This window comes from Heterodontus francisci, chromosome 4 (genome assembly GCF_036365525.1).
Source record: "Heterodontus francisci isolate sHetFra1 chromosome 4, sHetFra1.hap1, whole genome shotgun sequence".
In the NCBI taxonomy this organism is placed as follows: Eukaryota; Metazoa; Chordata; class Chondrichthyes; order Heterodontiformes; family Heterodontidae; genus Heterodontus; species Heterodontus francisci.
In genome coordinates, this window is record NC_090374.1 from 129398789 (window position 1) to 129423095 (window position 24307).

Here is a 24307-nt window from a genome sequence, read left to right on the forward strand (position 1 = left end):
ACATTCTGGAGCCAACTAGAGAGCAGGCGATAATAATAATAATAATAATAAAAACAAGAAATGCTGGAACCACTCAGCAGGTCTGGCAGCATCTGTGGAAAGAGAAGCAGAGTTAACGTTTCGGGTCAGTGACCCTTCATCGGAACTGACAAATATTAGAAAAGTCACAGGTCTTAAGCAAGTGAGGTGGGGGTGGGGCAAGAGATAACAAAGGAGGTCTAGATTGGACCAGGCCACATAGCTGACCAAAAGGTCACGGAGCAAAGGCAAAAAATATGTTAATGGTGTGTTGAAAGACAAAGCATTAGTACAGATTAGCTGTTAATACACTGAATATTGAACAGCAGCAAGTGCAAACCTGAAAAAAACAGTGGGTAAGCAAACTGAACAAACTAAGATGAAATGAAATAAATGCAAAAAAAAGATTGTAAAAAATGTAAAAAAGAATGTAAAAAAAAAAGGAAGAAACAAATAACTAAAAATGAAAGTAAATGAGGGGCTGTCATGCTCTGAAATTATTGAACTCAATGTTCAGTCCGGCAGGCTGTAGTGTGCCTAATCGGTAGATGAGATGCTGTTCCTCGAGCTTGCGTTGATGTTCACTGGAACACTGCAGCAATCCCAGGACAGAGATGTGAGCATGAGAGCAGGGGGGAGTGTTGAAATGGCAAGCAACCGGAAGCTCAGGGTCCTGCTTGCGGACTGAGCGGAGATGTTCCGCAAAGCGGTCACCCAGTCTGCGCTTGGTCTCCCCAATGTAGAGGAGACCACACTGTGAGCAGCGAATACAGTATACTACATTGAAAGAAGTACAAGTAAATCGCTGCTTCACCTGAAAGGAGTGTTTGGGGCCTGGGATAGTGAGGAGAGAGGAGGTAAATGGGCAGGTATTACACCTCCTGCGATTGCAGGCTATACTAGACCTGGTATTGTGCAACGAGATAGGATTAATTCATGACCTCATAGTGAAGGCGCCCCTAGGCAGCAGTGATCATATGATTGAATTTTACATTCAGTTTGAGGGAGGGAAGAGTGGGTCTGCGACTAGTATTTTAAACTTTAATAAGTGCAATTATGAGGGCATGAAAGCAAAGCTAGCTAAAGTGAACTGGCAAATTAGGTGAAGGGATAGGTCAATAGAGTGGCAGTGGCAGACATTTAAGGGGATATTTCAGAACACACAGAATAGATACATTCCAACAAGAAAGAAAAATTCCAAGGGAAGACCCACCATCCGTGGTTAACTAAAAAAGTTAAAGATAATATCAAACTTAAAGAAAAAGCATATAATTGCGCAAAGATGGGTGGCAGGTCAGAGAATGGATAGAATATAAAAAGCAGCAAAGAACGACTAAAACATTCATAAGGAGGCAAAAATTAGAGTACAAGAGAAAGCTGGCTAGAAATATAAAGACAGATAGTAAGAGTTTCCATAGATATTTAAAAAAGGAGAGTTAAAGTGAACGTTGGTCCTATAGAAAGTGAGTCTGGGGAATTAATAAGGGAAAATAAGGAGATGACAGATGAACAGGTATTTTGCATCGGACTTCACCATAGAGTGTACAAGTAACATCCAACCAATAGCTGCAAATCAGGAAATGGAAGGGAGGGAGGAACTCAAGAAAATTACAATCACCAGGGATGTAGTACTGAGCAAATTGTTGGAGCTGTGGGCTGACAATGTCCCGGGTCCTGATGGACATCACCCTAGGGTTGTAAAAGAAGTGGCTCGTGAGATAGTTGATGCGTTGCTTTTGATTTTCCAAAATTCCCTAGATTTGGGGAAGGTTCCATTAGATTCTGCAGTCTCTGCAGTCCTGCCACATCCAGTCGGGAATGGCAGTGGACAATTAAACAACTAACTGGAGGAGGTGGCTCCACAAATATCCCCATCCACAATGATGGGGGAGCCCGGCCCATCAGTGCAAAAGATAAGGCTGAAGCATTTGCAACAACCTTCAGCCAGAAGTGCCGAGCTGATGATCCATCTATCCTCAGCCAATTCGATTCACTCCGCGTGATATCAAGAAATGACTGAAGGCACTGGATACTGCAAAGGCTCTGAGCCCTGACAACATTCCGGCAATAGTACTGAAGACCTGTGCTCCAGAACTTGCCGCACCCCTAGTCAAGCTTTTCCAGTACAGCTTACAACACTGGCAGCTACCCAGCAATATGGAAAATTGTCCAGGTATGTCCTGTACACAAAAAGCAGGACAAGTCCAACCCAGCCAATTACCACCCCATAAACCTACTCTCAGTCATCAGTAAAGGGATGGAAGGTGTCATTGACAGTGCTATCAAGCGGCACTTGCTTAGCAATAACCTGCTCACTGATGCTCAGTTTGGGTTCCACCAGGGCTGCTCAGCTCCTGACATCATTACAGCCTTGGTTCAAACATGGACAAAAGAGCTGAACTCAAGAGGTGAGGTGAGAGTGACTGCCCTTGACATCAAGGCAGCATTTGACTGATTATGGCATCAAGGAGCCCTAGCAAAACTGGAGTCAATAGGAATCAGGGGGAAACTCTCTGCAGGTTGAAATCATACCTAGTGCAAAGGAAGATGGTTGTGGTTGTTGAAAGTCAATCATCTCAGCTCCAGGACATCACTTCAGGAGTTCCTCAGGGTAGTGTCCTAGTCCCAACCATCTTCAGCTGCTTCATCAATGACCTTTCTTCAATCAAAAGGTCAGAAGTGGGGATGTTCGCTGCTGATTGCACAATGTTCAGCACCATTCACAACTCCTCAAATAATGAAGCAGTCCGTGTACAAATGCAGCAAGACCTGGAGAATATCCAGGCTTGGGCTGATAAGTGGCAAGTAACATTCGCACCACACATGTGCCAGGCAATGACCATCTCCAACAAGAGAGAAACTAACCATCTCCCCTTGACATTCAATGGCATTACGATCGCTGAATCTCCCACTATCAACACCCTGGGGGTTACCATTGACCAGAAACTGAACTGGAGTAGCCATATAAATACCATGGCTACAAGAGCAGGTCAGAGACTAGGAATCCTGCAGCAAGTAACTCACCTCCTGGCTCCCCAAAGCCTGTCCACCATCTACAAGGCTGAAGTCAGGAGTATGATGGAATACTCTCCACTTCCCTGGTTGGCTGCAGCTCCAACAACACTCAAGAAGCTCAACACCATCCAGGACAAAGCAGCCTGCTTGATTTGCACCCCATACATATACTCCCTCCATCACCGACGCACAGTGGCAGCAGTGTGCACCATCTACAAGAGGCACTGCAGCAATGCACAAGACTTCTTAGAGAGTACCTTCCAAACCGGCAACCTCTACCACCTAAAAGGACAAGGGCAGCAGATGCATGGGAACACCACCAACTGCAAGTTCCCCTCCAAACCACACGCCATCCTGACTTGGAACTATATCGCCGTTCCTTCACTGTCGCTGGGTCAAAATCATGGAACCCCCTTCCTAACAACACTGTAGGTGTACATACCCCGCATGGACTGTAGCAGTTCAAGAAGGCAGCACACCACCACCTTCTCAAGGGCAATTAGGGATTGGCAATAAATACTGGCCTAGCCAGCAATGCCCACATCCCAGGAACGAATAAAAAAAAAGATTGGAAAATAGCCAATGTCAGACCTTTATTCAAAAATGGAGGGTGACAGTGTTATGAAAGTGACTGTTTTGTCAAAATATTTTTTTTTTAAAAAAGGGATTTATAGTTAAGCTAAATAAATGTTTTAATCAAGAAGACAGTGAGGGCTGGATTGGCAACAGTATTATTGTTTGTCACCTGGTTCGGGTTAGGCTTAGGGCAGAATCCATGACAACAGGAGCAGAAAATTGACAACTTTCCTTTGATTGGACAAGCCGAGTAGCAGGCACAGAATATCTGGGTGAGCAAAACTGCCAAGCTGTTCGGCTTTTTATCAGTGCGTGCATCAAGCCTGGAGGAGAAGTCAAGGAAGAACAAAAGACTACAGCCGTTGCACCTCTTTCAGCTGAACAAATAAATGACAGCCATTCACTGGTTCATTCCTCAGGGAACCTTCATGCCTTGACCAGTCAGAGTCAAGCTGCCTGGTTTAAATTTCAAATAAAGCTTGCTAGTCAACTGTCAGTCACCGTAAACTGGTGCATTCTCCATGGCAACGCCTCTACCAATCAGAGTTCACTTGCCAACCAATCAGCACTCTCTTCTCATGCAGTCTCAGCAGTTTTCCCTTACATTGGTTATACTTGGGGATTGTCCTGATGAGTGCAAGATGAAAAGCTTCGACAACATGTCTCTTTTTCAGCAATACTCTGGTTCGGTACTACTAAACAACTATTTAGATACTACAATTAATTAAGTAAACACGCAAATTAACTTACCTGGTCCTGGTGGCCGTCTCATGCCAATATTACAGGCCTCCGCTGCAACTCGCACGCCTTCAGAACTCTGTTTGGAGTTCCGAGACGAGTTACTGGTGGGGAGGGGGGAGGAGTGAAATTAGCAGGGCGGCGGGGGGAGGGGGAGTGGGAAAAACATTTTTTATTGGCTGTAGGGATGGTGGGAAGGGGTTGAAGGGCAAATGTGATGAGGTTGGGGGGGGAAGTTCGGGGTGGGAATAAAGTTATTGATTGTCATATTGGACAATAAAAAAGCATTGGAGAGGTTGGGAAAGGGCATCCAGCTTTTGATCATTTTTATTACAAATTTTAGAGTAATGTTCGTTTAAAAATTCAAATTTTTGCTAAGGGCTTGAAGCCCTTTAAAAGTGGCGCCAGCACACGTGCAGTCGTGTCGGATGCCATTGCTGCGGATGGAGCAGCCTCCCTCTTACGTCATTGGGGGTGGCCGCTCTGCCCCCTCCATTTAAATGAGCCCCCACGCGAGATATCGCAGGAACTCAGCAGCAGCGTTTCCGTTTTGAAGGCCGCCGACTTCAAAGCGCACTGCCGCGATGTGCAGCACGCTAATAAATTCAGCCCAGTGTATCCAATTAAATTTTCCACTTGTTGAAACAGTTAAAGAATACGTTGTGAATGGTGGAGAAGTGGGACTGAATTAACAGTGCACTCTTCCCACCTTGGTCATAACTTATTTAATTGGGGGCTCGTCCGGACAAAACTACAGGCCAGTTAGCTTAACACCTGTCATAGAGAAAATGTTCGAAGCCATTATTAAAGATGTTGTAGCAGGGCACTTAGAAAAATTCAAGGTAATCAGGCAAAATCAACATAGTTTTGTGAAAGGGAAATCATGCTTAACAAATTTATTGGAGTTCTTTGAAGAAGTAACATGTGCTGTGAATAATGGGGAACCAGCGGATGTACTATACTTAGATTTCCAGAAGGCATTTGATAAGATGCCACATCAAAGGTTATTGCGGAAAATAAAAGCTCATGGTATAGGGGGTAACATTTTGGCATGGATAGAAGATTGGCTAGCTAACAGGAAACAGAGATTAGGCATAAATGGGTCATTTTCTGGTTGGGAAGATTTAACCAGTAGTGTGCCGCAGGGATCAGTGCTAGGGCCTCAACTTTTTACAATTTATGTAAATGACTTGGATGAAGAGACTGAAGGTATGGTTGCTAAATTTGCTGATGACACAAAGATAGGTAGGAAAGTAAGTTGTGAAGAGGGCATAAGGAGACTACAAAGGGATATAGAGAGGTTAGGTGAGTGAGCAAAGGTCCGGCAAATGGAGTATAATGTGGGAAAATGTGAAATTGTCCATTTTGGCAGGAAGAATAAAAAAGCATCTTATCTAAATGGTGAGAGATGGTGAGGGATCTGGGTGGCCTCGTGCATGAATCACAAAAGGTTAGTATGCAGGTTCAGCAAGTAATTAGGAAAGGGAATAGAATGTTATTGTTTATTGTGAGGGGAATTGAATACAAAAGTAGGGAGGTTATGCTTCAGCTTTACAGGGCATTGGTGAGACCACAAGTGGAGTACTGTGTACAGTATTGGTCTCCTTATTTAAGGAAGGATGTAAATGCATTGGAAGTAGTTCAGAGAAGGTTTACTAAATAAATACCTGGAATGGGCAGTGTCACGAATGGATGCGAATCCCCTTGTGAATTATGTTGTGCATTTGAGTGTTAATGTCAGCTTCCATTTTGTACAGCATATTTTAAGTTTGTACTTCTGTGTTCCGATCGTCAAAATGGAGGAAAGAGTCTAGCTTTAGGACCCAGGAGAGCCCATATTCAACATGCATGGATAATTTTCTATTTCATAAATGTCCTTTTTTATGCCTTTACCCTTTTCCTGAATGTTTGCAAGCATGCGTGGCAAGGTTAAATGCATTCCCGAGTTTAAGAGTGTGTTAATAAACCCTACCTCTTTGTTTTAACTTTAAAATCAGTGTTGTTGAAGTGGTCATTTATTATTAGGGTTTAAGGGAGGGAAAGAAATTCAATCACTAATTTAATTATGGACAGGTGGTTGAAAAAATAGGGAAATTTGTACATAAGAAAAAAAAATTTAACTGCCTGTTCGTAACAGCGGGTTGTCTTATGAGGAAAGGACAGACTAGACTTGTATCTGCTGAAGTTTAAAAGAGTAAGAAACAACTTGACTGAAACATAAGACTCTGAGAAGTCTTGACAGGGTGGATGTGGAAAGGATGTTTCCTCTTGTGGGTGAATCTAGAACTAGGGGTTACCATTTAAAAATAAGGGGTTGCCCATTTAAGACAGAGATGATGAGAAATTTCTTCTCTCAGGGGGTCGTGAGTCTATGGAACTCTCTTCCTCAAAAGGTGGTGGAAGCGGAGTCTTTGATTATTTTTAAGGGAGAGGTAGATAGATTTTTGATAAGAAAAGGGGTGAAAGGTTATTGGGGGTTGGCAGGAATGTGGGGTTGAGGTTACAATCAGATCAGCCATGATCTTGTTGAACGACGCAGCAGGCTCGAGGGGCGGAGTGTCCTACTGCTCATAATTCGTATGTTCATATGAACTTGCAGGTGGCGGTGTTCCCGTGCATCTGCTGCCCTTGTCCTTCTAGGTGGTAGAGGTTACGGGTTTGGAAGGTGTTGTCGAAAGAGCTTCATGTCTGTGTAATTTGGGTGGGCTATAGTTAACATATATTTAGAGTATGATTTACTGGATCCTGTAAAGTTGTGCTGAAGTCCCTACAACTGCTTTTATTTTCATATTTAAAATATCTGTAAACGTTCCAGAAGTTCTTTTCGGCTTGAAAGGTAGAACTATAATAGGCTCCAAAATGTCAGAAAAAGCACCAAATCATGTCAAAATCAAAACTTTCTGGGGATGCTCCAGGTCCTCCACAGAAATAAATCTGTTACCTCCAGCAACCTAACCCCTTCAGTAATTTTTATATCCACCGCTGCTGCAAATTAAGCTTTTGTGAACTTCAGGGTTTTTTCCCCGTCTGGAATTAAATAGAAACAATGGAATATTAGGTATCCCTGCAACTTAAGTTTGACAAGCCCACATCCCACTGCACTTTAACTCCTCTTCTTCGCATGTCATTAGGAGTATATTTTGCTGGCCATCTGAACAACTTTTGCTCGTTTTTTTTCACATTGGTATGTATAGTTTTAGTGTCCATGTTCAGGAGTTCTGCTTCTAAACGGGTTCCTGCGATCACAGCGTTAATGAGTTCAGTTCCTGAGCAAGCTGCGACAGTGGAGTTGGAAAATTCTGTTACTGAATGTTTTCTAAAGTGACAGTGAGTACTCAGCAACAGTCATGCCAATGAATTCATCTAGTGAACAGTAAACAAGAGAACTGCAAGAGCAAATTACACTTTTATTTTAATCTGAAGTCACTTTGAAACTATAAGCCATTATGAACTAAACCGATTTCACTCAGGAATGAAGAACATGTACAAAATTGTATGCATTATAAAAATATGCTAAATCAACCTTTCAGTTACGTAGCTGACAAAATTATTTGCCTGCATATGAAATGATAAATTATATTTCAATTAATGGCTTGCTATGGCAGCACTAAGTGATAACAATTTGCACACCCCTTTACATAACATTTACCACAGAGAGCTCAGGGAACCAGTACTGGGATGTATTCAGATCAGTCATAACATATCCCAAAGGCTGTCAAGCCACAGTATCCAGCTAATTCATTCAAGTAATTATTATCCTACTCGTTAATATTTCAAAAATACTTTATATCTTGGTGTCAGACATTCTGTCACAATTTGTACTGCACTGCTCCATGTAATAATGTTTCCCGATCCGTTAGACGTACGTATCACAGGTTCCTGCAAATCAGTACTTAGCAAAATATTCTGGATTGTGAAGATTTTGTGCTAAAATACTAGCTCTAAAACTACTTAAAATATCACGAGTCACATTTCACAGAGTACATTCTTGAGTTAGGCCAATATTTCACTTACTGAAAACAATTTTTTTATTCAGCTCTTTGTTTTTAAAATCACTAAACATGCACAATTAACATTATTATGAAACAGTGCAATATTAGTACACCATATGTGAGTGGAATGGGTGCCCTGATAAACCTGAGCAAGATATTTGCTTTCTTATGCTGGAGAGCGAAAGCCACTCTGTTGAACAGAATTTTCTCTGGCGTTTGTTCAGACAGCTCACAATATTGCCTATGGCAACTTGTACAATTCCATATCGCACCCTTCCCCTTCCCCCCCATCCCCGGAAAAAGGTACTTTTTAAAAAAAGTTTGATATTCACCCAAAGAGCTGCAGAGAAAAGTCTACAAAACTGTACAGAAATTTATGTGGACTGCACTCTAGGGTGCTGGCAGGTTTGTAAATTCAGAATCCAGGCATTTTTTAAACAGCTATTGCAGCACAGCTAAAGGGTGATACACAGAGCACTACCACATCACTGCGTTACAGGTGTAAATGGCCTGGTTACCTGCTCGTGGTCAAATGTATTTTTTAAAAATCTGTTCATATAAAATACAGGAGTATGCTGAATTGCACATTTACCACAGGCCGTCATACAAATGCCAGTTAATGTATTCAGTTATTTGCAAGAGGAGTTTGATAAACTGAACAAATGTAAAAGTATGTAGGCAGCTCGGCTAAGAGGAGTGGGGATGGGAAGTAGAGGCAGGCATTTGGCAAAACTGGCATGTTGGCTAGAAACTTGTCAGCAATAGTATCATCATTCCGCTGCAACAAATACATTGGCATCAGTGAGCCACTGGACTGAGCTACATTACATGCAGTCATCTACCATGCTGACTTTCTAAGAGGGAGCGCAATAATGTAATTGTGCTTTCAGGTTCCAGACCTTTAGACATCCTTAATAATAAACTAAAATTGCAAACAAATAAAAAAAAAGCAAAATAAGAAAAAAGATGCTGCATGATTTGAGAAAGATGGGCAAATTCAAAAGATTCATGGGAATGCTTTGCTCTGGCACTTGTAGACCTTGAAGAGAAGAACATGCTAAAAGTCTATTTTGTATTCTTTTAAAAAAATATGAGAAGCTATGTCCATAACTTCGGCAAAGGCCAAATCCATGCACGTCACTGAGGGGCAGGGCAGGACCAGTCCCATTAATGACATCTTCAGAGCAGAACACAAGACTTTAACCGAAGAACAGCCACAGGAACAAGTGATGGGTTGTTGTTAGGCCTTTCTCATCATGAAGAACTCAGAGAAACAGTCACCAAAGTTAAAAGGAGGATGAGAGGAGGAAACACATGAACTCAGAAGAATCTGTGGAAAATAAATTGTACATTCTGTTAGAATATTTATCACCTGATTAAGCTTTCACTCTTTAGGCAGACTAGGTATATCATCATAATGTTAGGGCAATAACAACTTGCATTTACATAGTGCCTTTAATATAGAAAAGTGTCCCAAAGCACTTCACAAAGTGTGATCAGAAAACAATGCACCTTGAGTCGAAGAAGGAGTAACCAAAAGCTTGGCTGAAGAGGTGGATTCTGAGGAGGGTCTTAAAAAAGGACAAGGAGGTGGAGATGTTTAATGGGAAATTCCAGATTCTGAGACCTAAATGCCTGAAGGTACAGCCACCGATGGTGGAGCGAAGGTGTGGAGGATGAGGGGGATGCAGAAGAGGCCAGAATTGGAGGAATACAGATTGCTGGGGTGGGGAGGCACAGAGGGTTGTAAGACTAGAGGAAGTTACAGAGATAGGGATGGGCGAGGTCATGAAGGGATTTAAACATGAGGGTGAAAATTTTAAACTGGAGCCATTAAAGGATAGGAACCATTGTGCATCGGCAAGCACAAATGTGTTGGGTGATTTCACTCATTGCAGGGCAACACATGAGCAGCAGAGTTTGAGATAAGCTGAAGTTATAGTGAGTAGGAGCTCTGATTAGTCAGGTCCGAAGGCAACAAAGGCAGCAGATAGACTGAAGTAGTGGCAGAGGTGGGTGATGTTACAGAGGTGGAAGTAGACGATCTTTACGATGGAGAGGATATGAAATTGGAAGCTCAGCTCGGGACTGAATAGAGCATTAATCTGAAAGCAGTATGGTTCAATGTGAGATAATGGCTGGGGAGGGGGATGGAATTGGTGATGAGAGTACAGGGGCAGAAACTGATGATTTCAGTCTTTTCAAAGTTTAACTGGTGAAAGTCGCAGCTCAAAGACTGATAAATAGTCTGACAGGGCAGAGGCAGTGGAGAGATCTGGAGAGGCGGTGGGGAAAAGCCAATCAGTACTAGAATCCCTTAGTGCTCCAAAAAGGCATGATTATGTCTGAATGCTGACCAGATACTCCAAGATTGACAACATCCAAAAAAGTTACAGGCTAGATTTTATATCTGTTAGAAAAACTAGCTAAAATGTTTTTCAGCAACACCAAGTATATCAGGAAGCCTTGTGACCAGTTCACTAAGCATCTCTCTCCCTATATTCATGTGATTATTTTCTAAAAGAGTTTTCTCTCCCTTCCTCCTCTTACTGTTCATCACCATCAAGCATCCTCTTCCAAGGAAGAAGGTGGGCAAGGTCATGGACTGCTTCATGCTCAATATTAATATTCCTCAGCTGCGGACAGGAGGAGACAGGACTGAATTTGGCTGTGCTAGATGAATTTCAGGGAATAACATTATGGTCAGATCAAGAGTTCCACTGACTGAGACTTGCCCTTCCACCCATCTTCAGAGAAGCCAGTGGAAAGGAAGACAGAAAAATCCTTAGTTAATGACTTATTTGATATGAATTGCTGAATGTGGTCCTCAGACATATCTACCTGGGAGGTTGCAGGTTCAATTGCTAATCTGTGCTAAATTAGTTGATCTCATCCATGAAGAATAGTAGCAGCATGACAATTAGTCTCTGTATTCCTCAGCTAGCGAGGAGAAAAATCAGCCAGAGTTCCTGCTTCTGATCACCATCCAGTGATTTTTACTGGAATGTTCAGAGGGATCGGTATTGATTGAAGGTAGAATTCGACTTTATTGCGATAATGCCCTTGTTTAAATATTCTCCCCTGACTCACTATCTAGGTTCACACTTGAAGAATGACCACTTATGTGACATATGAGAGGGTAACTGGTCTTTGTGCCCAGTATATGTCTAATGAGTCTGCGCTTTCAGCAGAGGATGTGAGAAAATTGGATGTAAGGGAAAATAATAAAAAAGTAACATTCCATTAAAGTTAATAAAAGGGGACCATGCATTTAGAATAAAATGCTCCATGGCCAGGTTTGATGCAATGAACATTAATAGTTTTGGGATAAAGTTACATAAATGTAATTCCAATTACAAATCGATGCACATTAAGTCAATAACTTAAGATCTCATGATAGTATTTCAAACGAACTTTTGAAGACGACAAATGGCGCTCTTTAGAGCATTTTCCTAGTTCTGCACTCTTGTGAGCCAGTGCACCTGAAGTCATACCCCAGAAAATCCCTCTAAAATGTCTCAGGCTGTACATTGCATCCTACATGTGACATATTTATCTTAATTGTCCTGCTGAAAGATCACTCTCAAATTGTTAATGATGGGGAGTTCTTTTCTCCTCACCAGCTGCAGTACCCTGTTTAGTCGATTCTGGGAGATTAGGCCTTAGTACTTACCACAGGTTTTATGTAAATGTTATCCGGCCTTTGTGTCCACGAGCTGCATCTGAACATTAACTGGTATGGGAGGACCCGCATAACCGCCCTTGGACTGCATTTGGTTCTGAATTGAGTTCACCTACAGATAGAAACAGAGGAGGTCAGATGCAAATTGGCTAGTTTTGACAGCACTTGTCCACCACAGCTGCCACTGCGTGCTGTGAGAAGATGCCCACCAGCAGGCTCACTGAAACTTTCACATAACTCTTACTTAGCAAGTGTTCTAGTGTAAGATTGCAAGGGTGATGCTGACAATGACTGACTGCTTTTGTTCCCATCTCATGGTTACAGCTGCAATCAATGGCACAAAGGCCAGAGATTTCATTAATCTTTGCTGAAGTCCTAAAACATACAATTGGTCTTTTTGAGGCAGAAGATAAATTGAGTGCCTCGAAGCTGATGTATTCTGCAGTGTCCTGAAGCGATAATGTCTGCCTTTCATAGACGTTTTTCACATTATTTGGTGCTTGCTCCATCCTTTGAAGATCAGAGGACTTTGTGACTTCCTCACACGTGAAAGAACAAATAGAATCTGAAGTCACCTTGTGTGATAATCTGTTTATTTTAAAAACAGCTGTTTATTGTCTCTGAACACCTACACAGGAGATAATCTCCATACATCTAATTAGGCAATTAATTAACCAAAAAGTCTTTATAAATTTACGATTTTGTGATAAATAAGGCCATGATATGTAAGTGTTAATTTTGTTATGGAATTTCTAATTTTTTGTGTTAAAACTTGGGATTCTATATTTTTCAAAAAACCAAACAAAAAAGTTTGCATGGACATTGAAACATCTGGAGATAGCTGAACTTTATGGATGCTTTAAAAAAAAAGAAAAAAGGAAGGTCAACAAGAGGTTCCTGGTTTTGACCAGTAAACAAGGTGATTTCAAGTAAGCACCACAGGAGGGGTTGACTTAAGATCTATCCTTTGTTTTGACTTGAAAGAATTTATGATTAGCATGAGACGTGCTTGAAAAAGCATTTTCATTTTGAACTGTTAAAAGCCAGTGGGTTTGGACTAAAGCAGGCAATTGGAATTTGAGATGGACCTGCCAGGAGTTCAGAAGAAAGCTAGTCCCTCTCTTTGAAGGGTCCCTGCTATTGAAAAGCAAAAATCTGTATGAAGTGGTACTCTTCCTCCTGCATTGTTAAGAAAGCCTGAATATTTGCAGAAACCTTGCATCTTCAAATGAACTTTGCATTGAATGTGTTGGAACTAAAACTCTGTTGCTGTATACCTGATTGGAAGACCTATGTGAAGCCTTCTGCAGTTGAACTTTCTTGAACACCTACCCAAACAGATTGTTCATCAACCTTGCCTGGAAAATTCCTAGTGGCAGTCAAATATTCGACTTTGGGGCAACTTGCCAGAACAAAGGACTTCCCATCTCTTTTCTTCAGTAAAAGTTATATTTTTTATTCCTTCTATTCCTTTTTAACAGCTGTAAACAAAAATCCCTTTTTTCCCAGTTAACTGTTTTTTGGATGTATTTGAGTGTGTGTGAGAGGGCTACAATATAAAAAAAAGGGGCTTTAATATTTCAATTCACGTATATATTTATTTCATTATTGGTTAAAACGCGGTTTTATAATAAATGGATAATTTTGTTGTTTAGTAAAGAAACCTGGTTGACGTACTTTATTTTGGGGACAAATAGTGTATCTAATTGGCTGCTTTGGTAAGTGGGAAAATTTATTGATATGCTGTGACCTGTGGAGAAGTGGGACTGAATTAACATTGCACTTCTCCCACCTCTGTCGTAACAATTTCTAGTAGAAAAGCGAAGTGTTTCTCACTGAGATGAGTACCTTTTAGGGAAGAATATGTTTTGTAGATAAATCAGGACTTTCTTCTTTTTCATGGAGCCATTACACACAAATTTCTGCATTCAACAATTGAATGATCAAACTTCCCATCAGTTATGCTTGCTAAACAGTACTTTAGCTACTTGAGAAGTGCAAAAGGAGCATTATTACAGGTGTGATGTTCCAAGTCAATCTGTCTGTACATTAATTGTGAGTTTTACAGTGTTGTCAGCCAATCAGAGGCATTCTGTGTCCATAATTGCATTAAAAAAAAACAGCAGTGCAGAATCTCCCTTTAGCAGAGAAAAATGCTTGGATCCTCTAAGTCTTCATTTTGTACTGAGAAGATTATCAATGGTTTCTCTATTCATGAAAACTGATGTTTTATAAACATTATTCTTCCCTCTTTGAGGTCTCAACTGTGCCAAGCACCATTCCATAAACAAAAGCTTGGGCAAGATAGCTGCTCTCAGGCTTCCAGCATTCTGTAATGAGATGTTAAGAGGTTTGCAGAAGCAAGCCTTGATCAATTTTCCATCAGACTTCTACTCTTTTTTTCCTGATTGCTTGGCTTATCTCCCACACAAGCCCATGTATGACAGGGGAATCCATGTCCTATTACTGCACTCTGGTACAATGATGCAACTATGCAGAGTGGAGATACAGTGCATCATTAGCCATTTTATGGCAAAGAATGTTCGTGATGGACTCCTGCCATTTGAAAGCTCACAAAATAAAGTGCATCAAAACCATAGTAAGGAGATATTTTACTAAAATGCTGCAACTTTCTTAACAGCTACAATTTTAACTTATGCATTTGCAGTAAAGATAACTTACAGTTCAGATTTGTACTGCAGAAGCTAGCTTGGCTGTGCCTCCTGCTTCAAACGCACTGGCTATTTTTGCAATGGTAGCTGCAAACCTGAAATCCTTGTTGAGACAACACTTATCTTTTTACAGAACAAATCCAGTCCAGAAAAACTATTTAACACCAACAAATAGTAAGTTTCACCCAGAAAGGAAGAGGGAATGGTGTTACAACTCCAATGGTGGATGGACAACATTTTCACAAGATATTTTTCCCATAGCCCTGTAGTAATAGAACCCACTGACGTCACCTCTTTTCATGTGCGTCTTGTAAAGAGCAGAGGGCAATGTACCATATTCTTGAGCCAAGAAAAGCAATATTTCTTGAGTGTACAGGGAATGAGGTTCTGTAGCTCTGTGGGAGTTCACACTTGATCCCGAGGTCAACATTTTGGCTCACTTTTCCAAGCATGATTAATATGAGCCTTTTTTTTCCTGATCAAAATGGACAATCAGCTTGTTGGCTTTTCATTACTCAATCCGTAAAAGTTTATAAGTTTTGCAGAAATATTACAATGTTCCTATACACTTCAAAAGATGCAAAATGCCTAGCCTGTTTTTTAAAAACTTTAGCTACGTTCTCTGGTGGTCTGACACATCAATTGATAAGTCCTGTCAGAAAAGAGGAACACGAGTTCTTTAGTAGCTTTAAAATGTATTTTGACAATACTTAAAAATGCTTCAGCTACATTATTTACCATAGAGCAAATACAAAACTTGAATACTCGAACTGTGGCTGAATTTTAGGATATACCAATGAATTTAAACTCTAAACAGAATCTCGACACTGTTGTTGTTTTAATGCTGTGTTTTATTTTTTGTAGACTTGTTTTAAATTTGATAGCTGATGCGCTAATGTATTTCTTGATGATGACTGTACGCCTACTGTTGATTCCCTAGACTGCATGTGACTATTTTAGCTGGACATATTTTATATTTCATGTTAAAAAGTAAGTTACTGCACCTCCTATGGGATAGCTCAAATGCATCGCAGCCAGAGGACTGGCAGCAAACCCAAACTCATGCTGGCCAAACCCAAAGTATGAGATAAAGATATTGTAAAGATTTAATTATTTGGCTGATGCACATAATGAAGTAGCTTATTGAGCCCAACATGTATTACCATTTACAATTCCCAAAGGGACTTCAATATAGGATGATCAGTATTTTAGTTCCTCATATTCATACATAACATCACTTACAGAAGGAATAAACAGTGTTTCATGAAAACATACCAGACACTAAAAGCAGCCTGAAAAGAGGAAGCACTACTGTTATCATATAAAACAGAATTCAACTGGCAGCTGCAATACCAAAAAAAAAGACTTGATTTGAGCTCTTTATTTAATAAAGCAAGAGAGAGATAAATATCGTAGTCCTGAGTTAATCTGAAGCAACGAAATTCACCTCTTGCACATTGTGCATCCAACACAAGTCTGATATGCTGAAAGACTCATTGTTGCCAATCAAGTTGATACCATTTCCAGTAGTAACGTGGTTTTATTGGGCAATTATGCTTTACACTTGGTGTCCACGTGAAACAATTTCATATTCCACTGGTACAAGAAAAGACAACCAGCATAACTGTAGCTTAGATCTGCTGCAGTCACATCAATATGTTGTTAATCTGGTAGTGCGAGATCACCTGGAGGAGTTATGATATTGCATTTGGCTTTGCACTGGATGCAAAATAAATCAATAACTGGCCATAAAGCTGAATTAAAAACTATCAGACAGTCATATAAACAATTTTAAATCTTAAAATGTAACTTTTTTTTTTAGAAAAGAGCTGGGGGGATAACCAGCACTTTTCTAACTCTAGTTATATACATGCACAGAGCTGTCCTTTATTAGAGGTCAGTTCTGTGCTATCTGCTCCTACTACTCCAAAAATACCAGTGTAATAAAAATTAGGTTTTTTTTTACAAAATAGAGGATTATTTTTCTCCTTTCCCTCCTTTTTCCTTTACATTTTAAATGTTGCCCTCCTGTGATTGATGGCATTAATCCCTGCTTGTATCAGAACACAGCCAGTAGAATTGTTCCCAACCCTTATTAATTTCAGGAATTACATGAGTACTGCCACATACAATGTTGATCTATATCCCTTTACAATTACCAGTATAGATATTAGCCAAATGCAACTCTGGCTGTTGAGTCATATTCCAGCTGAATTGTAGCTGATAGTAGCCACTGAATGAGACCTAACACATAACCCATTGCCATCAGAAACAAATACACAGGGTTTTAAGATAACTGCTTAGTCCTAGTAAAGCCACAAAATGAAGTCTGGCCACAACTTTCATTTCCTGTTATTTGAAATGTATGTTAAGCTTCATGTTTATTGGGGAGAAGGGGAATATTTTGCTTTGATTTTTGTTTTTTTCAGGAGTGAACCTTATTTTTTTTTTCATTTGTGTAATACTGGAAATGGGACTTCACTGAACATTGTTCTTGTTTGATTCAAACTAAAAACAATCCAAGTTAGTTCCAATTTAAAATTCATTCGCCATATACTTTACTTATGCCAAACCTGATACTAATTCATATTATTTTGGAAATCAGGCCTCTAAGGCTGAGACCTTAAACTTAAGGCTTAAACTTCACAAACTCATTTTACTATGATTAGAAACTACCAGTTATTCTCTCAATCTTTGAGTCAGACTTCAACCTTTAATGGAGTTGTCAACATTCTGCTCAAGAGATTTTAGGTTGTATGGCTATAATCCTACTTCCTTATACCAATGCTTTTTCAATTTTTCCATAGTTTGAGAATTTACTTGAGGGAACAATAATGCCTAAATTCACAATAGATATGGATGGTATAGGGCTTTAGCAACACTAACCTTTCACCCCTGGAATTTGAGCTTGAGTGGGGCCCAAATTATGGGAGGCGCTGGCACAGTGGCAATGTCTCTGGACTAGTAATCCAGAGATCCAGGCTAGTTCTCTGGGGACATGGTTCAAATCCCACCATGGCAGATAGTGAAATTTGAATTCAATTGATAAGTCTGGAATTTAAAAAAAAAGCTAGTCCAATGGTGACCATGAAACCATTGTTGATTGTTTTAAAAACCCATCAGGTTCACTAATGTCCTTTAGGGAAGGAAACCTGCCGCCCTTACCTGGTCTGGCCTACATGTGACTCCAGACCCACAGCAATGGGGCTGACTCTTAAATGACCTCTGAAATGGCCTAGCCAGCCACTCAGTTCAAGGGCAGTTAGGGATGGGCAATAAGTGTTGGCCGAGCCAGCAACACCCACATCCCATGAATGAAAATAAAGATCAAAGTCTCATCTTAAACACTGGCTGGAAGGATAATTGAAATCTCTTTGGTCAGGCTCAACTCAATTCATTTGTCACATGACTCTACAGTACAAAACTATATATACTTACCACAGATGGGTACAAACAACAAAAATAGCAGATATAGAAACTGGTGGGTGAAGGCAATGGAAATAAAGGGATTTAGACACTGAGCGCGTACATGAGATTAGAATTTCTGCTCATGTGGAGAACAAACAGTTGGACCTCATCATCACAAGTCTCCTTAAACAGCATTCAAATCACATGCAGATTCCACAGTGCACACTGCAACACCGACCACTCCCTGGTGTACAGCAAAGTTAGACTCAAACCAAAGAAGTTACATCACTTCAAGCAGAATGGCTGCCCGCGCTTTAACACTACCAGAATTTCTTATACACAGCTGTCACAAAAGTTTCTCAATTAGCTTGAAAAAGCCCTTCAAAACACTCCTGCAGGGGATGCAGAGACCAAGTGGACCCACATCAGAAACATCATCTATGACTCAGAAATGACCACCTTTGGCAAACGTGAGAAGGAGAATGTAGACTGGTTTCAATCTCACTTTGAAGAGATGGAACCAGTCATAGCCGCTAAGCGCACTGCACTGCTAAAGTACGAGGAAGACCCCCGTGAGTTAACATCCTTAGCACTTAAAGCTGCCAGAAGCATCGTGCAAAGAACAGCCAGACGTTGTGCAAATGACTACTGGCAACACCGATGCAGTCGTATTCAGCTGGCCTCTAACACCGGAAACATCAGAGAAATGTATGACGGCATTAAGAGAGCTTTTGGGCCAACCATCAAGAAGATCGCCTCCCCCCCCCTCAAGTCTAAATCAGGGGACACAATCACTGACCAATGCAAGCAAATGGACCGCTGGGTGGAGCACTACCTAGAACTGGACACCAGGGAAAATGTTGTCACTGATACCACCCGCAATGCAGCCCAGTCTCTGCCAGTCATGGATGAGTTGGACGAACAGCCAACAAAATCGGAACTCAGTGATGCCATCGATTCTCTAGCCAGTGGAAAAGCTCCTGGAAAGGACGGCATTGCCTCTGAAATAATCAAGAGTGCCAAGCCTGCTATACTCTCAGCACTCCATGAACTGCTTTGCCTGTGCTGGAATGAGGGAGCAGTACCACAGGACATGCACGATGTCAATATCATCACCTTCTAGAAGAACTAGGGTGACAGCGGTGACTGCAACAACTACTGTGGGATCTCCCTGCTTAGCACAGTGGGGAAAGCCTTTGCTTGAGTCATTTTATACAGACTCCAGAAGCTAGCCTGAGCGTGTCTACCCTGAGGCACAGTGGGGCTTTCGAGCAGAGGGATCCACCATTGACATTCTGTTCTCCCTTCGCCAGCGACAGCAGAAATGTAGCGAACAATAGATGCCCCTCTATGTTGCCTTCATAGATCTCACCAAAGCCTTTGACTTCGTCGGCAGACGTGGTCTCTTCAGACTATTAGCAGATATCGGATATCCACCAAAGCTACTAAGTATCATCACCTCATTCCATGACAATATGAAAGGCACAATTCAGCATAGCGGTGCCTCATCAGACCCCTTTCCCATCCTGAGTGTTTGAAACAGGGTTGTGTTCTCGCACCTACACTATTTGGGATCTTCTTCTCACTGCTGCTCTCACATGTGTTCACGTTTTCAGAAGAAGGAATTTTCCTCCACACAAGATCAGATGGCAGATTGTTCAACCTTGCCCGTCTTAGAGCGAAGACCAAAGTATGGAAGGTCCTCATCAGGGAACTCCTCTTTGCTGACAATGCTGCATTAACATCCCACACAGAACAGTGTCTGCAGAGACTCATCGACAGGCTTGCGGCTGCCTGCAACGAATTTGGCCTAACCATCAGTTTCAAGAAAACGAACATCATGGGACAGGACATCAGAAATGCTCCATCCATCAATATCGGCGACCACGCTCTGGAAGTGGTTCAAGAGTTCACTTACCTAGGCTCAATCATCACCAGTAACCTGTCTCTCGATGCAGAAATCAACCAGCACATGGGAAAGGCGACTGCTGATATGTCCAGACTGGCCAAGAGGGTGTGGGAAAATGGCACACTGACACGGAACACAAAAAAGTCCAAGTGTTTCAAGCCTGTGTCCTCAGTACCTTGCTCTACGGCAGCGATGCCTGGACAATGTATGTCAGCCAAGAGCGACGTCTCAATGCATTCCACCTTCGCTGTCTCCAGAGCATCCTTGGTATCAGGTGACAGGACCATAGCTCCAATGCAAAAGTCCTCGAGGCAACCAACATCCCCAGCATGTACGCTCTGCTGAGTCAGCGGCGCTTGAGATGGCTTGGCCATGTGAGCCGCATGGAAGATGGCAGAATCCCCAAGGACGTATTGTACAGCGAGTTCGTCACTGGTATCAGAATCCCCCAGCCGTCCACGCCTCCGCTTTAAAGACGTTTGCAAACGCGACATGAAGTCCTGCGACATTGACTACAAGTTGTGGGAGCCAGTTGCCACCGATCGGCAGAGCTGGTGGACAGCTATAAAGGCGGGGCTGAAGAGAGGTGAGTCAAAGAGACTCAGCAGTTGGCAGGAAAAGAGATAGAAGTGTATGGAAAGAGCCAACTGTGTAACAGCCCCGACAACCAACTTCACCTGCAGCGCCTGTGGAAGAGTCTGTCACTCTAGAATTGGCCTTTATAGCCACTCCAGGCGCTGCTCCACAAACCACTGACCACCTCTAGGCACTTACCCATTGTCTCTCGAGACAAGGAAGCCAAAAAGGTAAATGCAGGAAAGGAGAACAAACACCAATACAGACTGGTTGGGCTGAAAAACTTGGTTCTGTGTTGTAATTTCTATGTAATGATACAGCTGCTTTAAATCACCTGGTGTGATACTGGCTCTGAATTTGCAGTTGTAACAACAGAAAAAAAACATGGTCAGCGTCACTGCCATTACTGTGTCAAACTGACAACATCTGCACATCCACTGTTAAACGTGGAAATACAGAAATTGCTATCCGTGATATCCTACTCGTCCATAGGACGCACTGTTGCAGTCCTCGCATATGCAATGATTTGACATTAACTTCAATCTTTTATGCACTGTAACAGCCAAGGAAAATGTAAAGTCTTGTTTGATCAGGAGCAACTGAGTTTTAATGACTTATTAAGTCAATATTACTGATGAACAACCTCTCTGGCCCTGAAAAACTAATTTTACAAATGTGGAGTCTCATTACCTCAGAATAACTTTTAAAATGTACCTGATTTTTAAAATCATAAAAAAAAATAATTTCAAGTTTGATATTGCACTTCCTCTCATTAATACCATGTGTATATCCCCAATCTTTGTTTTGCTTCCTTTACAATGATTAAAATGTGAATTATAATTCCTGCCTTTAACGTCCTGCTTTGCTGCCTGTAAGAATAATGCAATCTGATTGGCCGATCAGCCTGCTTGTTCTCTGCACTGTTGTTGAATGCCACAGGTGGCGTCAAACTCAAAGTTAAATCAGACTCGAGGAAGAAAAGCTTGAGAGCTTGCTAAATCTTTGTGGGCATCTTTTCTCGAGGTCAGCAGCGAGCGCTCTGCCTTCGCCCCTGACTGAAAAATGTTGGCCATTATTAATAAAGGCATTGGTGCGTTCATGTGAAAGTTTTTGGTGCACTATTTTCACAAAGGCAATTACCCGATTAGAATAAACACATCTTCATTAAAATAGGACACATGTTTATTACTAGCATTGCACAACAGAATTTCAACCCATTTATTGGGGTAAAGCAGAGTTTGTAAATACACTGCCTATAGAGCACAACTGAGCAATATAAACCAGGAAGGTGCCAGGTTTGATCCCTGCTCTGCAGTGACTTCATTGGTCAAGTTCAGGTAGATGGTAGGGTACGAGAATGGTCCTCAGTGGCCCCGAGCAACTGAGAGGAAAATCATCAAGGATTTCTATTCCTAATCGTTGTACAACGACCCCTGATGGAAAGCGATTAAGGGATTTGGAGCAAAGGTGGATAAATGGAGTTGTGGTACAGATTAGCCATGATTTAATTGAATGGTGGAACAGGCATAAGGGGCTGAATGGTCTACTCCTTTTCTTATGATGTTGGGTGAGAACAGGATCAGTCTTGGCTATTGTGCTCAAATTCTCAGATATCTGTCAGCACTCTATTTCTTCACTTACACATGGAGAAAGGGCTCTTGGGTGAGTTACTGTAGAGGTGAGAGCACATATGGGAACATATGCCCAGAAGGCGTCTATGCTTTCAGGTCAGGAGAAAATTAGAAGGGGAGAAAAAGGGACAAAAATAAAAACACCAAGAGATGGTTAAATAAAGGATTGTTTAGCCTAAAGCAAAAGCTGTCCAATCTGCTTTTACAACATTACTTCAAAGGGAACTGTTTGTACTCACGGAGTTCATTCCACTATTGAAGACATCTCCTGATCCTACATGGGCTGTGTGAACAAAGTTTGTCGGCTCTCCTATCATGCTTCGGTCAATCCGCCGTCGCCTTTTCTGAAAAAGAAAGGGTCATTAGAACTTTCCCAGTTACACAGCTTGGTGAACAGAACAAAAAGACAAAAAGAACATTGCTTCAGTTTCCATTAAAAGCATGGCTGCTACACGTGCTTCCATTCGGCAGCAACACTGACATCCTTTCACCGCCCCAATGAATGGTATTCAACTCGAATTCTGCACCATTATAGAAACTAAAGAGCTAACAAGCCTAAATGGTCTCTGGCATACACAGCATGTCTTACTAATGGCTTCTGCCTTTATCCCAACAGTATATAAATCCAGCAATTGTTTGTGCCTTTTGTCCCAGGGCACATACTACAAGTTTATTAATGCATATGTTGGTACAGTACAGGGTGTTTGAGACTTGATCGCATGCCACAGAACTGCAAGACCAGAGACTCGATTTTAACTTGAAGCTCATTCAGGGCAGCTGGGAAAGTCCTGCAGGAAGTTGAGTTTGATGCCCGGACTAGCTTAGCTTCCGGCCCTCAATTTAATTGTTCTGAACTACCTCTTCCCAACCCTCCCACCCCTGAAGCCGGCAGGAAGGATGTCAAAGCTGGTGGGAGGGAGTGGGAATTTAAGCAGGAGCCAGACACCACTAGGAAGCAATGGAAATGGTCCCTCGGCATAAGGTTAGTGCTGGGGAGAAGGTTTCCTAACAGATGCCGATGCTGGAAGGGAGAGAGAACGCCAGGTCTGAGAAGCTAACGAGGCCATAAGGACCGATCCTGCTTCTCAAAGAAATTAGCACAAAATAATTACATTTGCCCCTTCTGGCCACTTTGCTGCCTCCCAATGAGTTTCACTGAGGCATTGGTACACTGTGGGCCTCCTGATATCTGGAGTTAAAATTGTAGTGTGGTGGTGATGATATCATTGGGCCTCAACTTCAGCATGTTACGTAGGCCCAACCATGTCCAAATTCTGCCTGATTAAAATGGCGGGGGTTGCAGTGGGCCCCACTCAGCAAAATTTTAATGCGCACAGGATGGGCTGAGTTAAAATTGGGGCGAGAAGGACTGATCATGCTAATGAAACTTTAAATCTACCTTAAAACCCTTCACAGTCAACTGCTCACAAGTAGTTACACACTTTGTAGTCCTTCCGACCATCAAATCAGGTAATATTTCCCAGTAATTATCCAGCGCGTGTTAACTGTGGCTTAATTAGTTGCACTTGTGCCTCTAAGTCAGAAGGCTGTTGGTTCAAATCCCACTTCAGGACTTGAGCACTAAATCTAGGCTGACACTTCCTCAGTATTGCAGAAGTGCTGTCTTTCTGATGTGACTTTAAACCAGAGGCCCATCTGCCCTGTCAGGTGGATGAAAATGATCCTATGGGATAATTCTGAAGAGTAGGGGAGTTATCTCTGGTGTTCTGGCCAATATTTATCCCTCAATCAACATCACAAAAAAAATTATCTGGTCATTATCTCATTGCTGATTGTGGGAGCTTGTGTGCAAATTGGCTGCTACATTCTCTACATTGCAACAGTGACAACACTTCAAAAGAAAATACTTTTTTTGGCTGTAAAGCACTTTGAGACATCTGATGGTCATGAAAGGTGTTATATATAAATCTTTGATTTTATGATTAATTGTAAAATAAAAGGCTAAAACTGCAAATCCTGGAAATGTAAAATAAATACAGAAATGCTTGATAAACAGGTCATTTAGCATCTGTTATGAAGGAAAGGACAGTGTATCCTTCATTGGACTGAAGGCAGAGATAAACATACAT

General features: G+C 41.6%; 1 protein-coding gene across 5 annotated transcripts in view; it reads right to left on the minus strand.

Annotated features, from left to right (window-relative positions):
• Window positions 1-7741: 7741 nt before the first annotated feature.
• The window catches only part of cdc42se2 (CDC42 small effector 2), a 226978-nt gene continuing 210412 nt past the window's right edge, over window positions 7742-24307 (minus strand). For all 5 annotated transcript variants that reach the window (XM_068030164.1, XM_068030168.1, XM_068030167.1 and 2 more), the window contains exons 3-5: window positions 22457-22561; window positions 12013-12133; window positions 7742-9669 (exon numbers count right to left, since the gene is read on the minus strand). In XM_068030164.1, the coding sequence (XP_067886265.1) occupies window positions 12032-12133; window positions 22457-22561 (207 nt within the window). In that variant the 3' untranslated portion in view covers window positions 7742-9669; window positions 12013-12031. The remainder of the gene's footprint in view (window positions 9670-12012; window positions 12134-22456; window positions 22562-24307) is intronic.